Genomic DNA, 19,394 nt, shown 5'->3' on the forward strand with positions numbered 1-19,394 from the left:
GTTAGATCAGTTAAGAGTAAAAAATACATGTTTTAATTTTATCTTCATTTAATCCTTCTCTGACCCTCTTTCTTTATGTAGATCAGTGTTGTAACCTATATAGCTGTTCTTGCTGAAGAACTTCTTTTAACATTTCTGCAAGGCATATCTACTGGTAACAAATTCCCTTAGTTTTTGTTTTAGGAAGTATTTATTTCTCCTTCACTTTTAAAGGATAATTTCACTGGATATAGAAGTCTAGGTTAGTGTTTTTGTTTTTATTTTTTCCCTGACACTTCAAGTATTTCGTTCCACTCTTTTCTTGCTTGCATAGTTTCTGATGAGAAATCCGATGTAATTCTTCTCTTTGTTTCTCTACACATGAGGAGTTTTTTTCTCTTGTCTTTGGTTTTCTGCAGTTTGAATATGATACTCCAACTTATAAATTTTTTGATATTTCCTGCTCGGTTTTCTCTGAGCTTCCTGCTGGGTTTTCTCTGGTCAGTGATTTGGTGCCTGTCATTAATTTTGGAAAATCCCAGCCATTATTACTTCAAATATTTCTTCTGCTCCTTTCTTTCCCTTCTCATATTGCAGTTATGCATCTGTTATAGCTTTTTTATTTAAAAAAAATAGTTTTTGGATATTCTGTTTTTTTTTTTTCTTTATTTTTTTCAGTTTGGGAACTTTCAGTTGTCATCTTTAAGCTCACTGATCTTTCCATGGTACATTACCCATCTATCTTGCATGTTGTCTACATTTTCCATTAGTGGCCTTAAAATATTAATCATAGTTATTTTACATTCACTATCTGCTCATATCAAAATCTATATCATATCTGAGCCTGGCTTGCTTTATCTCTTCACACTGTGTTTTTTCTTGCCTTATTTAGCATGCTTTCCAATTTTTTGTTTCTTTTTTTTTTGGCTTTCTTTCTTTTTTTTTTTTTTTTTGGTTCCCTTCAATCCAGTTCCTTTAACACTTAAATCTCTCTGAGGAAGTTAACTAAGAACTTTTTCTAACTTTCTTTCTTCACTCTCCCAGCATCTGGTCTTAAGTGATGATCTTTTCCTTTCATTTTATACTTGTGAGGCAGTCAGTAAGTATATTCCAAATTCCACTTATTCTCCATTCTTCTCTCATTTTTTTTTTTTTTGGTTAGCTCTATCTTTTCTGCATTGTTGCACCACACATTTATATTCTGTTATGTATGACATTCTTAGCTTCATGGTTAGTTTTAGTTTAGTGGTTAAATATTTTTATTTCATGTAACCAGATTTTATGCTGAAGCTTCTCATATCATTTCTTCAGTATGTATAGTTTATTCGTTAGTAGGTTTCTCAGAAAGAATGGCTCCAGGAACGCTTTGTTAACTATGCCTTTAAACTTGAAAGATAGTTTGATTATATATACAGTCCTAGGCTCACATTTTTTGTACTTGATTTTCTTACAATTTTTTATTTTATTTTATTTGAGTATAAAATACCTGTTTATTGTATTTGGGTATGAAATACAGTCACGTGTTGCTTAATGACTGGAATGTGTTCCGAGAAGTGTCTCTTTAGGTGGTTTCGTCATTAGACGAACTATAGAGTGTACTTACACAAACCTAAATAGTATAGCCTACTCCATTATATAGCTCTATTATCTCATGGGGCCAACATCTTTCATGTGGTCTGTTATTGACAGAAACATAATGCGGTTCATGACTGTTGTAGCTGTGGTAAGGTTTTTTTGACAATAAACTTTTTCTTAATTTTATGAGTGACTCGATATTTCTATCTGGAAGCTCAAGGAAGTTTTTTTAAAAAGTCTTCGAAGTCTACATAGTTTGTACTAGGAATATCCTGAGTTGAATTTCCCTAGCATACCATGTATTCTTTGAGTGTGTAGATTCAAGTTTTATTTTAGGAAGATTTGCTTGAAGCACAGTTTGAAGTATCTGTCTAGTTCCAATTATATATTTTTTTGTCTAGGCCAATTATGTTACGTTATAGACAGTTGCTTTTGTTTCTGTTTCATTATTTTCATTCACTTTCCAACCTCTTTTCCCTTATTGGGCTATTTTAGCGGTATCTTTTTTGGGAGGAATTTTTGAAATTTATTCTGTGTTTTTGAAAGATACTCTAGACAGATATTTCAAGCTGTGTATTTTTGGGGGGGAGGATTTTAAAAATTTAGTCTTTGTTTCTGAAAAAAACTCTTCTCCCTTATATGTGAGTCTTATCAGCTCTTCCTGTCATTCTGGCCATACTATTTTTGAGCTGTTTTAATTTTGAATTATTGCTTCTTAATAAAAGTAATGATAATAAAAATATAAACTATTTTCTTAATTTCATTTAGGTCATTTTGAAATAGTTAACAATTTTCATCTTCGTGGCCACATTTTTCTCAAGTATTTTTATCTATTACAACATCTTAGAGTGGATTTTTATTTTCTTCTCTATTGTTTAAACAAGTTGGTTTTCCTGTAGTTTTAGAAGGAAGAACTTCTGTAGGAGGAGGGGATAGACCAGTGCAGTTTTTGAGCTTTGTGGCTCCAGGCCACATTTATGAATTTTTTTTTATTGCACTTTTGAGATGTAGTAAAGCTTTTCGCCTTTATGTTTTCCAGGTATTTTGCTTTCTGAAGAGGCCCCTTTAAATGTATTTTACTGTTGTGGTACTTTCTGAGATCTGTGTCACTTGGACCTCTGCCCACCTAGAATATGAATCTTACCTCTCCTGGAGGGTTCTCATTCTTTTTGCTTTGCTTAGGTGTATTTCTGTTTCTTGCAGTTTCTCCAGAATGGGTCTCTGTTTTCATGAAAGTAGGAGAGTATTCGTTGGTAGGATACTTCTGCAGTCCTCTTAGAGTGTAGAATTTGCCTCTCTCAGTTTTCCAGCTATCTCTGCATTTACCTGTATCTTGGAGCCTGAGAAGGATGTGTTATCTAACTTTACTTAGTTCTCAGATTTTCTTGGTCAGATTATTTCCCATCACCAGAATTTGAACTTGTTGGTTCCTTTGTGAAGAACAGACTTTTTATTTATTTTTACATGAGTGGTTCCTTCTGATTAGCATAATTAAAATATTTTCAGAGAGGTGATTTTTTTCTTTTTTTGTACCATTCCTGGAAAAAAAAAAACAAAGCTGTCCTGCCCTGTGTCACCACCCTGTTTATTTCTTTTATAGCACTTATCACAGTCTGTAATTATCTTGTTTACAATTCTACTTGTTTATTTTCTGCTGCTTGTCATTTGAATCTTAGCCTCACAACTGGGGATCCTATCTCGTATACCACGGTGTTCCCAGAGCCTATCACACTGTCTAGCATAAGAGTAGGACTCAGTAAATATTTGTTAGATAAGTAACTCCAACAAATGGTAAAATCCCCTTCCTACTATGCTCTTTGTCTTAAAATTGGGAAATACTTGTGAGTCTAAACCTCTGCAGTATATGTAAGTCTCAGTGATTTGGGAGAAAGCTATCATTTTTATAGTATACTCTTTATAGCTGGAGATATTAAAAATTGATTTAAGAGTTGATCCTTACTGCATTTTGAATTACAGTTTTTTTAAGAAAAAACATGTTTATTTATTTACATGTACTTATCCTTTCAAAATACAATGTTCTTAGATTTTAAATCAGAAATCCTTGAAAAATTATCAGCATTCCCCCTTCCCACACATTTGTAGCTATAATCAAAAACTTTCTAGACTTCCTGTGTGTGCAGATAAAGATATTTCTTGAATATCGGGAGAGAATGCCCCAAGTTTTTACCAAACTGATTATTCTTGGGTATTTAAGTGTGTTCCTTATCAGTATTTCCTAATGTATAAGGACCTTGGTTATTTTTTCTTTTTACATTTATTTTAGGTTCAGGGCACATGTGAAGGTTTGTTAGATAGTTGTGTTATGGGAGTTTGTTGTACAGATTATTTCATCACCCAGGTATTAAGCCTAGTACCCAGTAGTGATCTTTTCTCTTTTCTGCTCTTCTCATTCCTCCCACCCTCCACCCTCAAGTAGTCCCAGGTGTCTGTTGTTTGCTTCTTTCATAAGTTCTCATGATTTAGCCCCCACGTATAAATGAGAACATATGGTAGTTGTGCTGAGGCTAATAGTCTCCAGGTGCATCCATGTTCCCATGAAAGAAATGATCTCGTTCTTTTTTATGGTTGCGTAGTATTCCATGGTGCATATGTACCACATTTTTTTTATCCTGTCAGTCATTGGTGGACATTTAGGTTGACTCCATGCCTTTACTGTTGTTCATAGTGCTGCAGTGAACATTTGTGTGCATGTGTCTTTACAGTGCTTTATGGTAAAATGATTTCTATTCCTCTGGGTATCTCCCCAATAATGGGATTGCTGGGTTGAATGGCAGTTCTACTTTTAGCTATTTGAGGAATTGCCATACTGCTTTCCACAACAGTTGAACTAATTTACACTCCCACTAACGGTATGTTCCCTTTTCTCTGTAACCTTACCCCCATCTGTCATTTTTGACTTTAATAATAGCCATTCTGACTGGTGTGAGATGGTATCTCATTGTGGTTTTGATTTGCATTTCTCTAATGATCAGTGATACTGAGATTTTTCTCATATGCTTGTTGGTTGTCATGAATATTTTCTTTCGAAAGTGTCTGTTCATATCCTTTGCCCACTTTTTAATTGGGTTTTCTCTTGTAAATTTAAGTTGCTTATAGATGCTGTATATTAGACCTTTGTCAGATACATAGTTTGCAAATATTTTCTCCTATTCTGTAGGTTATCTGTTTACTGTTGATAGTTTCTTTTGCTGTGCAGAAGCTCTTAAGTTTAATTAGATCCCACTTGCCAATTTTTGTTTTTGTTGCAATTGTTTTTGATTTGTCTTGAAATCTTTGCCTGTTCTTATGTCCAGGGTGGTATTGCCTAGGTTATCTTCCAGGGTTTTTATAGTTTTGGGTTTTACCTTTAAGTCTTTAATCCATCTTGAGTTGATTTTTGTATATGATGTGAGGAAGGGGGTCCAGCCTCGATCTTCTGCATATGGCTAGCCAGTTACCCCAACATGATTTATTTAAAGGGGAGTCTTTTCCCCATTGCTTGTTTTCATCAGCTTTGTCAAAGATCAGATGATCGTAGGTATGTGGCCTTTATTGTATACTTTTTTTGTCTGTGTCTTAAATTTTATGTGTGTGGTTTTTTTTTTATGTTTAAAAAATACCTTGTGATCCCCTTGGCCACAGATAACCATTCTTGTTCTGATACGGTATTACCCCAGCAGAGTGTTCACATGTAATGGAAGCTCTATTATAATTGTTTGATTGATTGTTATTACTGACTTTTGTGTAGGAGCAAGAGTATACATGATACTTTGAATGAAGGATGTGAAAGCTCTTCATAGAAATGCAGAATGTTAACTTGGCCTTCGTGAGTAGTGTTTCCTAGAATTGTGCAATTCAACTGCCCTGATTACAGCTGAAAGAAATTTGAGACTAAAGAATTAAACCTTTCCGTTTATACTGTAGATAAAATAATTCAAGTCCTGAGAGATTATGTAATGGATTATCTAACCAATTAGTGACCAAGCTCCAAAATCTTAAGATTTCTAGTTGAAGTTGATTTTTTTTCAGATCCATTTTATCATATAATTCAACAAAAAGGCACAGGCTTTAGAAGGATGTTTTTAAACTACCAAAGGAAAAACACCCTTTTATACTTTTTAAAATACGCTGCTTGACTGACTTTTCTTCATATAAAAATTAGAGGTGGCTTTAAAGTATCTAAAACTTCCAATTTAAAGTTGGCGGGGATTACTGATAAGCATCCTGAGCAGCCCTTATCAGAAAAAATGTTAAATGCTCAATTTTTTGACCAATTGCTGCTGTTATATTTAAGTATTCTTAAGAGCGGTAATTTGGGGCTGGGTGTGGTGGCTCATGCCTGTAATCCCAGCACTTTGGGAGGCCGAGGCGTCAGGATCACTTGAGGTCAGGAGTTCGAGACCAGCCTGGCCAACATGGTGAAACCCCGTCTCTACTAAAAATACAAAAATTAGCCAGGCATGGTGGCAGGCACCTGTAATCCCAGCTACTCTGGAGGCTGAGGCAGGAGAATTGCTTGAACCTGGGAGGTGGATGTTGCAGTGACCCGAGATTGCACCACTGCACTCCAGCCTGGGCGACAGAGTGAAACTCCACCTCAAAACAAAACAAAACAAGAGTAGTAATTTGAAAGGTATTGCTAAGCAAGCTTAGGGTTTAAGCATATGTAATCAAGAAAGGTTTTTAATTTGCTAACTTGAATTGAAACCTAAAATGTTGAATAAATTATCTTCTCATGATGAATTGTAATCATTTGTTACTGACATTTAATTGGTAGTATATACAGATATAGTAGATTTTAAAATATGCAAAAATAAAGACATAACTTGGGAAAAATTAAAACTGTATCCCATTTTTCAGTTACCCATTTGTGTTTCATTATAAATTTTTAAAGTTCTAATAGAAGAATTTAATTACTCATAGTCTTGCTTTTATAGTCTTTGTATGAGAAACTTAAAATGTTATTCATTTTTATTGCTTTCAGTTTTCATCCAGCATTGGTAAGAATGAAAATGTACATTTTAATATTACACTAACCTGATGGAAATAGGTAGCCATTATAGTCTTCAACCGAACTCTATTTTCAATTCTTCTTGACCAGTTCTCAGTTATTATTTGCATTTTAAATGTTTTTAAGTGGCAGATATTTAATATAACTCTAGTTGGCAAATCTTTATTATTTGACTCACATAGTTGATACTGAATTGTGTCTTATAAAACGTATTTTCTGTTTTTCTAGATGTTAGTATAAATGAAAGTCATAGGTATCTAGAAGAGTGTTGTGGTCACAATCGCTTTGGTTGCCAGAGCAGTGACTCCTGGCAAGTGGAACTAAAAAGCCAGTTTCTATTCTTTCTTATTCCCTCGAGAGCATGGTCTCTCAAGATACCCCTCCTTCTGTTCTACATCTGCTTCATTTTTATTATGCTACTGACTGCCTTATTTCTCTTTTATTATTCTTACCTGGTATCTCTGTTCTCTGTTTCATTAATTCTGTTTACTTATATATTTTTTGTCTTAGAATTTTATTTCCATACTGGCCCATCCCGTCTCCTGTCACAGGAGATAGCCAGCCAAGATTAGCAGTCATTGAAATAGCCATAAATAAAAATCACATGTACAAAGCATATTGCCTATGATTGCTCCTTCAGTAGAGGCTGCGGATGGGGTATTCCGTTTTTAAAAACAAGGGATGTTGAATTGATATCATGATTGACATATGTAGTATAAGAGGTTAACATCTCTCACTTAGTCCTGAAAATTAAAGGAGGATAGGCTATATATACCACCAGTGATGGTAGATTGTATAAGTCTTTGGAAAGTAATACAAGGGAGGATAATGATGAATATGTTTTATAGAATACTACTATGGCAATAGGCTCTATTACCACTGCTGAGGGGCTGATGTTAGTAGTCACTACCCTAAACTGGATTCTCCTTTGCCTTGCAGGAGAGTGGAAATGGGTTGAGGGGAGCAACATCATAGGAGGAAGAATTAAAAACAGTCTAGATCTTACTTTATGTTTTGAAATAAGATCCATTATTTAAAAATTTTAAGAGACAATGAGCTTTTATTAGTTTCTTTGCTGTCTTTTTCTATGTCTTTAAAATGGTGGAAAAGTAGAGCCTGATTTGATTTTCTGATGGTGTGTTAGTACGTTCTCACACTGTTATAAAGAACTACCTGAGGCTGGGTGATTTATGAAGAAAAGAGGTTTATTTGACTTACAGTTCTATAGGCTTGATAGGAAGCATGACTGGGAGGCCTCAGGAAACTTACAGTCATGGCGGAAGGCAAAGGGGAAGCAAACACCTTCCTCTCGTGGCAGCAGGAGAGAGAGAGAATGAGAGGGAAAGTGCCACACACTTTTAAACCATCAGATCTTGTGAGAAGTCACTCACTTTAACAAGAATAGCATGGGGGAAATTCTCCCCCCCCGCCCCCCGCCATGATCCAATCACCTCCTACCAAGTACCTCCCCCAACATTTGGAATTAAAATTCAACATGAGATTTGGGTGAGGACACAGAGCCAAACCATATCAGATTGCAAGTCAGTTTGCTATAAATGCAGGAAGTTTGCTGTCATGTCAACTATTATTTTCAACAATAACTATTTTACTGTTTTGATAAATAATATATGCATATATATTATTTTATATATGAATAATATGACAAATACAAGAAAATAAGTAAAATCTCTTAATGGTATTTATGCCTCATTTTGGGTTACCATTTTTACTTACTGTATATAATTTGATGTAACTTGGATCATATACCTGCTTGTTTGTATAATCACACACACACACACATATATCTATATGTAACAGGTTTTTAAAATAAGAATAGAATCACACATGCGTCTTTGTATCTTGCATAGTAGAAATCCCTTCAAGTTTTTTATAATGATAGTATAAAGTTCCATGATGTATGTTCTATAATTTATTTGATCATTTCCCTGCTACTTCAAAAAATGCGGCATCAGCCATCTCTATCATATGTCCTTACGTACTGGTGATTTTATTTCTGTGGGATAGATTTTGAAATGAGAGTTCTAGGTGAAAGAATATGTACATTTTAGATTTTAATAAATTTTACAAGTTTACTTTCCATAAAGGCTAGGATAATGCACATGTTCATCTTTTCTCCTTGATTTTCTGATAATTAGGGATTAATTTCATCAATCTGATGGGTAAAAAGGGATATCTTACTATTTTAATTTCTTTTTCCGTGACACAGACAATACACAGAGATTTTGAGAAATTTTTTTGGTCATAGTTTATTGGCTATTTGAATGACTCTTCAGTGACTTGCATTCTGCTCATTTTCAGTTCTGTTGTTCATCTTATTCTTATCAAGTGTAACAACATTTTGCATATTATAGATATGAATTCTTTATTAGTCATATGAGTTGCAGAGATTTTGTCCAAACTATTTCTTGTCTCCTGTTTTTCTTCATGGCACTTTTTATAACACAAAATTTGAAAGTTTTAATATAATCAAATAGTTTTTGTTTTACAGATTATGTGTTTCTTGGCAAAAAGATCTCTCTAACACTTTAGGTTGTACATACTGGCCCCTACATTTTTCCCCTAGGGTTTTATGTATTTGTATATGTTTAAATCTTTAATTGAGATTACTTTTCGTTGTTGTTGTTGTTGAGACAGAGTTTTGGTCTTGTTGCCCAAGCTGGAGTGCAATTGTGTGATCTCGGCTCACTGCAACCTCTGCCTCCCGGGTTCAAGCGATTCTCGTGCCTCAGCCTCCCAAGTAGCTGGGATTACAGGCACGTGCCACCATGCCTGGCTAATTTTTTGTATTTTTAGTAGAAATGGGGTTTCACCACGTTAGCCAGACTGGTCTCAAACTCCTGACCTCAGGTGATCGCCCACCTCAGCCTTCCAAAGTGTTGGGATTACAGGCGTGAGCCACGGCGCCCAGCTGTGAGATTACTTTTGTATGATATTAGACAGGAGTTAACTTTCTTCTGATGGATATTCAGTTGTGCATCATTTAATAAATGAATTATCATTTCCTGCTGAATTAAAATATCACCTTAATCTGATATTAAATTTCCATCTACACTGGACTCAGTTTCTGGGTTTGTGTTTCTCTGAGCTATTGTTTTTTTCCTATTCCAGTCCTTTCTGTTTTTATTTATGGAGGATTTAAAGTGGTTTTTTTTTTTTTAAAAAAGGGATCTTTTTTAAATTAAAGTCTTTAATTCTTACTTTTAAAAAGTGTTTTAAAAGTGATAAAATGGTTTCCTGTCACTATTCTTTTTTTAGTAAGTTTTCTTAGCTCTTTTTGTATGTTTATTTTTCCATACAAACTTTTTACATTGTATACTCCTTGGGTAAAATTTCACATACCTCAAATAGTTGGCAGTCAGCAATGCTTGTCTTATGGGTTTTGGTATACCACTTCCTGTGTTAGATTTCTGTGGGTCACCAGGAGACACCCCTCAGCAATTAGATGGCTTCAACTGACAGGGCAAGTTCTTCTCACCTTTAGGGCAGGTTACTTCTCTTGAAGGTCTTAGTGGGGTTAAGGGAGATAGCAGATTGTCACAGCAATACTTACAGTTGATGCCTGACTCTTAGGGAGAGAAGTAGTCAAGGAATTCATGGTTCTTCTGCTAGGGCCAAGCTTTTGTAAGATTCTTAAAGATCTGAGCCTGGCCTCTGTAACCTGGTGGGCTCAGGAGAGGTACTTAGTTGGCTTCGTGCTGGGATTGGAGATCAGCAGGAATATCTTCAAGCTTCTATCTTTCCAAACCCCCTAAGCTAACCTCACTCCGTTTCTGGTCTGTATTTTATTTCTTTTTAATTTTCATTTCAATTTAGTATGAGCTTTAAGTTACAGGTAATCAGTGGGATTAATGTACTGTATCCTTTGGTGGGTCTACTTTAATTTTTTTCTTTTTTGTGTTATTTATTTGTTCATATCATTATCAGATATTTATTAAGTACCTTGTGTATGACAACATTTAGGCCTATGAAGATGTATCACCCAGTCCTTGTCCTCTCAGCAGCATTTTGCAAAATTTTTCTTTTATTTCTTCTTAAAATACTTTCTTCACTTAGTATTTACGCTTTCTAGGTTTTCATTTTCTTTATCTTTGGCGTTCTTCAGTTTCTTTTGCTCGATTCTTTTCTTCTGGACCTCCTAAATGATGGACTCCCAGAGCATAATCAATCCTTAAGCTTTTCTTCTGAGCTCTATTTCATTCCCTAAGTCATCTCACTTAGTGTTGTGGATTTAAATAGCATCGATACATTGACATCTCTGAAGAGTATATTTTATTCAGCACTGGTGTTTTCCTTGAATTTCAGCCCCAGATAGCTAATTGCCATATCTAATAGGCATGTCAAAATTCACAAGACCAAAACATATTGTAACTGTTTGGCCCCCTTGATTTTGCATTTAGTGGTGCATCTGCTCATTTTTCAGGTTATGACACAGCTATCTTCCTCATGTTATTGAGGCCTGTTTCTTCTTTACTTTTCTTCGTAGTAACATTATTCTTTACCACTGCTTACCAATACTTTACATTATACTTGACATATATAACATATATATATAGTTAATTTTCCAGATGCTGAGAGCTGTTAATCTCCTATTTTTAGAATCAATTTCTTCTCATATTTACTGTGGTTTTTGCTTTATTTGATTCATTACAACTGACAAATTATGTTACCATCGAATTTCTTTTTTAGAGACAGGGTCTCTCCCTGTTGCCTTCTTGATTTTCTGTCTCAAATAATTTAGAAGGTATGTGGTATGTTTTTATTTCTATCTTTGTTTAATTTTAAACTTTAGTATTAGTTTTTTTTTCTTTTTATCAACTTCAGAAGCATTATTCTTTCCTAGGAACTGTGAAAAATGAAGGAACTACCTCACTTCCATGACATCTAACATTCCCCTCCCCAAATTTATTATACTTCATGATTTTTGTGGTTCCAATTTATCATAGTTATAATGTATTAGGTTTTCCTTCATGCTTTATAACATGTATATCAGTGTGATTTTTAAAAATTCTAGTTCTTTAGCTTTTAATTGTCCTGTAGTCTTTTCAAACTCAGTTCATATCTTCAATCTTCTGTGTTTTCTAATTCATTTTTGGGAAAAAGCTTTTTTTGTGATATGAAAGGAATTTGTCTTAATTTTAGAAAATTTGAAAAAAACACAAAGAAAAAAATCACTTGTAATCTCCCTTTGAGAATTATATTAATAACTTAGTATACGTTCTTTGTCTTTTCTCCGTGTATGAATGTTATTACTTTGCAACACTTGATTCTTTACATAAACAGTTAACTACTTTTCCCCTTCACTTACTATGTATTGAACATTTTCCTATGACATTAAAGTCAAGCTTTAGAATACATAATAATTTACATGGTATTCTGTACAGACATGTTATAATTTAATCCTCCATTGTTAGTTTATTTACAGCTTGCTCTTCTAAAGTGTGCTTTGATGAATGTGGATTAGTTAATCCCCTAGGTTTGGTTTGGTTTTTTTTTTTTTTTTTAGGTAAAGTTCTAAGAAGTGGAAGAATTCTGAGGCTTTAGCATATGGTGATTAAGAGCATGGACTTTGTAGACTGACTGCCTTGGGTTCAAATCCTTACTTAGGTGTATACGTTTAGGCAATTAATCTTTTCTTTTTCTTTCTTTCTTCCCTTCCCTCCCTTCTTTCTTTTCTTTTTTCTTTTACCTTTTTCCTGCAGTATGTTTCAATTTCTTAATTTGTATACTTCCAAGATAATGGTTTATACATAGAAAACATTTAGAAGAGTATCTGGGACTGAAACACAGTCATTGTCATGGTTGTAATCATTTTTATTTAAAGGATGTACATATTTGAAATATTTTTGCCATCGATTAAATTTTTCTCCTGAAAAGTTACCTTAATTTGCATTCCTATCAGCAAAATATAAGAGTAACATTTTACCAGCCCTGGCCAACAACTGCTGTTATAATTGTAAAATGTGGTTATTTTTGAGGGTGTGGGACTAATTTTATAGGGACAATATGTATGTTTATCTTAATCTCCAATTTTTGATTATTGGTTTTGGATTTTTTTTGTCCGTTTTCATATGGGGTATTTAAGTGCTCTTTAAATATTCAAATTTTAATTAGCCCAATGTATTTTATGTTGCCTTTATTTTTTCTAGTTGGCTGTTTGCCTGTTAATTTGATTTTTAGTTGTTTTATGTATTTATGTTTTGCCTTTGTGGAGCATGTGTGTAAAGGCAGTTCTTTTCCATACACTGTGCTTTTTAAAAAAATTCATTAATCTATTTTTGATAATAAGTCTCTTTATTTGTGATGGTATAAATAAATCTATAATTATTAAGTACCTTCTCTTTGCCAGTATAGATCTAACTTTTAAAAAATAGAATTTTTATTGCAGAATAATTTTAGGTTTATGGAAAAGTTGCAAAGATGGCATAGTTACTATATATGTTCTTTATGCAGTTTTCCCTTGTTGCTGACATCCTGCATTACCACGGTACGTTTGTCACAACTAAGAGGTCAACATTGGTACACTACTATTAACTAAATGCCACATTTTATTTGGATTTCACTAGTTTTCCCACAAGTATTCTTTCTCTGATCCAAGATCCCACGTTACATTTAGTTGTCATGTTCATTACTCTCCTCTGGTGTGTGAGTTTCTCAGTCTTTCCTTGTTTTTTATTATATTGAGAGTTTGGAGGAGGAGTACTATTCATTTGTTTCATTGACCCTTCCTCTGATGTTTTCCTGCTGGTTAGACAGGGGTTGTTTGTATCAATATGGACTCACTGGTATTTTACCGCTTAAATTTTTTTAGCATTGGCCTGTCATTCTCTGTGACCCTTTGACATGATCCATACTGCCCCCTTCGTCTGCCTTTTTTAAAAAAACGCTTCTTTTTTTCTTGTATAAGATGCTCTAGGTTAATCTTCTGTATTCCCTTACCTGGCTCTAGAATCAGCCATTTCTCCAGCTACTCCTGTTTTCTTTTATTGGAGAATGGTATGTAGAAACAAATATCAGGGTGCTGGGTGTGCTTTTGGGTACTGGTGTGTCACTGCTTCTAGTCTCCCTCAGTGGACAGAGTTAGAAAATACTGTTTGTGCACACACACCCCTATAATTATTTATATTATGGTAAACACAAGTTTGCACTGATGTCACTGATTCTAATCCAGTATCACAGGGTTCCTTCTGCCCTCCCTCCCCTTGCTTAACTGTAACATCTCCCTCCAAAAGTGAGAAACCTGGCGCCCACATTTACCAGCCATTTACTTATTTGTTCAACTCCAGTATGTATGTAACATAGGAATTAACCCATATTCCTTGTGAAAAACAACTTTACCAAATCAAGCAGTGTTTATGTATAGCTCTGCTTGCCTTTAGCCTTACAGTTTCCAGTGAAATCGCCATCTTCTAAAGTTAACTTATGTCAGTTACTTTTCCACTCACAGTTCTGCTTTTGATGGTATGCTTAAAAGTGCATCTTATTCCAAAGATGGACTTTATATATGTATAAAAAATATATATATTCTATACGATGCATGTATGATATATGTAATAATATATAATGTAATAATATGATTGCGTGCAATATAATATAATGCATGCTACATATGTGTATATAGTATTTTATTTTTAGGTATTTTATTGCTTTATTTTTACCTTGAAGTCTTTTTTTTTTTTTTAAAGACAGAGTCTTGCTATGTTGCCCAGGCTGGAGTTGCTATTCACAGACATGATCCATCATAGCACACTGTGGCCTTGAACTCCGGGCCTCAAGTCTTCCTCCAAGTAGCTGAGGTTACAGATGTGTGCCACTGCACCCAGCTATTTTTACCTTAAATTCTTAAATATGTATATCTAAGGTTCATTTTGTCACTTAGTGTGAAGTATTAATATAACTTTTTATTTTAAACAAAAGTGCTTTATGAAAAGTCTTGATTTTTCTCTGTTGTTGAAAATACCACCTTTGTCATATTTTAAAATCTTGTATCTACTAGAAGCTTTCTGTGCTTTTCTTACTCTGTTTTGTTTTCTATTCTTATTCAAGTTCCAGACATTACATAACTTTGTGATAATTTCAGCATCTGGTAGATTATTCCTCTTTTTGCCTATTCATGTTCTCTTAATTTTTTAATACTTTTCTTTATTCCAGGAACATTTTAGTGGACAAACCAAACGACCAATCTTCAAGATGGTCTTCAGAGAGCAACTATCCTCCCCAGGTAAGATTACATGTATCCCTTAATGCTGTTTAGAAGTCACCATTTAAATAAACACTCAATTGATACTAGTCATCTGGAACCTACTGATAGTTTATTCTCTTTTTGAGATTGTGAGGTAAATTTTTATCTTCTCTATTTTTGCTTGTTTCTTAAATTTTGGAAGAATTTTTATCTCATAGGCAAATGCAGTGTGAGATTTGATGAAACATGGACTTTTACTTCTGTCTAACAGAACAGTTACACTCAAGTTATTCTGTAAATGTTTAAGGAAATGTTAGTAAATTGAACTCTGACTCAATGACTATCTTATGGGGAAAATAAACTTAGTTTATTTTATTATAATATTATTATACTTAATATTAAAATAATATTTAAATGGCATCAGGACCATGTGCTAAATTTCTTTTCCCTGGCAAGTAGTGTCTAGGGTTGACTGAATTTAAAATCATTCTTTCAGTTATATGCATTCAGCATTAATATTTATAATGTATTAGGCACACATATGTCCTTATCCTAGAAGAAATTAATGCTCTGCTAGGTAAAGCAAATGGGTAAATAATACTTACTTTATTTTTTAATTGTAGTATAATTCATGGAAATATATATATATGTATGTATTTTTTTTTCTCTTTGCCTACCTATTTGGATCCCCTGGTGTTTACATGTTTTATTGCAAAAGACATGTCTAAAGAATATATATTTATGATTTTTGGGAGCCGCAGTGGCTCAGGCCTGTTGTCCTGGTGCATAAGGAGGCGAGGCTAGGCGTTCGAGGCTAGCCTGGGCAACACAGAAACCTTTGATCTATGTTTAAAAAAAAATGGCCGGGCGCGGTGGCTCATGCGTGTAGTCCCAGCACTTTGGGAGGCCGAGGCGGGCAGATCACAAGGTCAAGAGATCGAGACCATCCTGGCCAACATGGTAAAACCTTTTCTCTACTAAAAATACAAAAATTAGCTGTGTGTGGTGGCACACGCCTATAGTCCCAGCTACTTGGGAGGCTGAGGCAGGAGAATCGTTTGAACCTAGGAGGCAGAGGTTGCAGTGAGCCAAAATCGCACAGCTGCACTCTAGCCTGGCAACAGAGTGAGACTCTGTCTCAAAAAAAAATATATATATATATATATTTATAATTTTTATATATAATGTAAAGAATAAGTCAAATAACCTGTTTATTCATCACCTATGTTTAGAAATGGAAAGTGACTGCTATCTTTTGAAGCCTCCTATGAGCCCCCCTTATATCTTTCCTCTAACCCCTCCCCAGTAACTATAATTGATGTTTTATTAAGCATTTTAAAATAATATTCCATAGATATAGCATATAAATATTTTATGATTTAGTTTTTTTGGCTTTGACTTTATAAAAATAAAATATAAATTGATTCAGTTGTTTATAAATTTTCTGTGACTTGCTGTTTTTTAACATGATGTTTAATAATGTTGTTATATGTAATTGTAGTTTGTTCATTTTCACTACCATATAGTATTCCTGTGTATAAATATGCCGAAATGTATTTATCCATTTTGCTGCTGATAGGCATTTAGGCTTTTTACAGTTCTTTGCTATTATGATACAAGCTGCTGTGAACATTCTTATATGTTGTCTCCTGGTACAAATGTGTAAGAGTTTCTTTAAGGTATACATACCTTGGAGTAGAATTGTTGAATTACAGGGTGGGTATATGTGTATTGAACTTTATCAGGTAACAGAAGACTGTTTTACAAAGTAGTTGTAGAATTTATCCTCTTACTGGGTGTTTATGGAAGTTGCTGTTGGATCACGTTCTCCTCATCACTTCTATGGGTGGTTTTTATATTTTGCCAGTCTAGTGGATTTTTCATTTTAACTCATTGTGGTTATAATTTGCTTTTTCCTATTTACATTAAAATCTCTTTGCATATGTTAATGGACTTACATTGTGGTTTTAATCATGCTTTTCTTGATTCACTTTTTCATTTTACTTATTAATTTTAGTGCTCAAGTTTTGGTATGTTAGTGTTTTTCATTTGATTATTTTTATTTCTTATTAATGATCTTTTTTTCTGAAAAAAAGAAAATTCAGTGATCATAACTGAAACAATGATAACCTTATTATTTTGAAATTGTCTTTATTTGTTATTGGACTATATTTTGAAGGCAGTAGAATTTAATGCTTTTCTTAACTTTTTTGTTTGCTTATTCATTCATTAAAAAATTATTTAGTAAGCATCTATGGAGTGCCAAACTTTAGGTATTTGAATACTGTAGGGAATTAAATATTGTCTCCTCTTGATGAGCGACGGGTATTGCATCAGATACCCTGAAACATTTCAATATGATAAGTCCTATAGTAGAAGTTATCTAAAGTTTTGTAATGAAGAAGGATTAATTTGTCATGAAAATAAATACCATACAATCTAGTTTTCTTCATTGTAGTTATTACTCAAATATAACTGGGGTTTTCAGTGGCTAGTCTCAAAGGACTACATTTTTGCCAGAAAAGAAAAAATAAAATTGAAAGCAATTTCAATGTTTACTTAGTTGTATAAGAAACTGCCATGTTGGATGGAATGGGTATAGTTTTATTTTTTATTTATTTATTTATTTTTGAGACCGAGTTTTGCTCTTGTCATCCAGGCTGGAGTGCAGTGGCATAATCTTGGCTCACTGCAGCCTCCACCTCCTGGGCTCAAGTGATTCCCCTGCCTCAGCCTCCCAAGTAGCTGGGATTATAGGCATGCACCACCACGCCCAGCTATTTTTTGTATTTTTAGTAGATATTGGGTTTCACCATGTTGCCCAGGCTGGCCTTGAATTCCCGACCTCAGGTGATCCACCCACCTTGGCCACCCAAAGTGCTGGGCTTACAGGCGTGAACCATCATGGCTGGCCAGGATGGGTATAGTTTTCATGTGTAGATATGTAGCAAAGAGTCTTGCACTTCTCGTGGTTGTAAGCTATATTTCTTTCCCACTCTTGATCTGAAAGTTCCCAAATGCACTGTTAAAAAATAGATATATCCATGGCCGGGCGTGGTGGCTCGTGCCTATAATCCTAGCACTTTGGGAGGCCAAGATGGGTGGATCACTTGTGCTCAGGAGTTTGAGATCAGTCTGGGCAACATGGTGAAACCCTGTCTCTACAAAAAATACAAAAATTACTCGGGCATGGTGGCACGTGCCTGTAGTCCCAGATACTCAGGAGGCTGAGTTGGGAGGATTGCTTGAACCCAGGAGGTCAAGGCTGCAATGAGTTGAGATCATGCCACTGCACTCCAGCCTGGGTGACAGAGTGAGAGACTGTCTCAAAAAAAAAAAAAAAATGCGCGCGCGCACACACACACACATGCACATGCACGCACATGCACAAACAAAAGCTGGGACTCTTTTTTTTTTTTTTTTTTGGAAGCTGGAACCTTAAAGCAATTCATTCTCAGGATAAGAATAAAACAGAAGTCCCCACCTCCTGGGGACTGTGTAAAGAATTGCATTGACACTCAGTAGAGGAAGAGAAAATGAGGAAGAAAACTCATCTCTGAGAAATTATAGCTATGTATTGGTTTTTGTTCACATTTGGTAGTCAGATTCTCATGACTTGACTATCCATGAAACCTTGTGGTATGATTTTAGTTTAAAGTGATTGCGGATGAATAGTACATTTAAGGTTCTCAGCAGAAGCAAATGCAGATCTTCTCTGAAAATAATTACCTTTATTTCTAGGCCTCAGGCATGCTCCACAAATCATTATTAAAGGAAATTGAGCAGTACACACTCAAAGACAACTAAGTATATAGCAGAAAGTAAGATAAAGTATCTAGCAGAACAAATAGCAGAACCCCTTCCAGAATTTTAGATATTAGAATTAAAATTACTGAAAGATACTGGAATTAAGTTAACTACTTATCTTATATTTAAAGAAATAAAAGAAATTGGACACTAAAAAGTGATGTGGCAGATTTGAAAAAGAACCAAATAAAACTTCTATAAATGAAAAATATAATAATAAAAGTCAGTTTTGACAAGATTTTCCACTAAGCACAGATAGAAAAGATGAAATAGAAGTGAAATTTTAAAAAATATTTTTGAAGGTAGTATATTGAAAATAAGGTAGTAAAGAGTGATGGGAATACTATTTGATAGCACAACAGGCTGACTGTAGTCAATAATAACTATATATTTTTAAGTAATGTGAGGAATGTAGTTGGATTGTTTGTAACTCAAAGGATAAATGTTTGAGGTTAGGGGTACCCCATTCTCCATGATGTGCTTATTTCACATTGCATCCCTGTATCAAAACATCTCATGTACCCCGTAAATATATACACCTACTGTGTGCCCACAACATTTTTTTTAAAAGTGATGGGGTCAAGATTCAGAAGACTATGGGAATCCAAAAAGAACTACTTTGGGGCCGCTTTTCTACTGAGTATCCTAAAGAAGTTCTAAGAGATTAAGAAGCTGAAATAGCACCTTTGACAAACCCCTGGAGCCAGGGAGATATAGATTAGAAGCTAGAACCTGGGGTGTGATAGGTTGGTAGACTCCTCTTGCTCTGGGTTAAGACCCTGAAGCTATGTCTGAAGAGTGAGCTTGAACCAGAAATAGTCT

General features: G+C 34.4%; 1 protein-coding gene across 7 annotated transcripts in view; it reads left to right on the forward strand.

Annotated features, from left to right (window-relative positions):
* Positions 1–19,394, forward strand: part of MKLN1 (muskelin 1) — a 417,262-nt gene that overhangs the window by 265,980 nt on the left and 131,888 nt on the right. For all 7 annotated transcript variants that reach the window (XM_032761758.2, XM_032761762.2, XM_032761757.2 and 4 more), the window contains one exon: positions 14,735–14,804. In XM_032761758.2, the coding sequence (XP_032617649.1) occupies positions 14,735–14,804 (70 nt within the window). The remainder of the gene's footprint in view (positions 1–14,734; positions 14,805–19,394) is intronic.

This window comes from Hylobates moloch, unplaced genomic scaffold (genome assembly GCF_009828535.3).
Source record: "Hylobates moloch isolate HMO894 unplaced genomic scaffold, HMol_V3 SCAFFOLD_1, whole genome shotgun sequence".
Taxonomy (NCBI): domain Eukaryota; kingdom Metazoa; phylum Chordata; class Mammalia; order Primates; family Hylobatidae; genus Hylobates; species Hylobates moloch.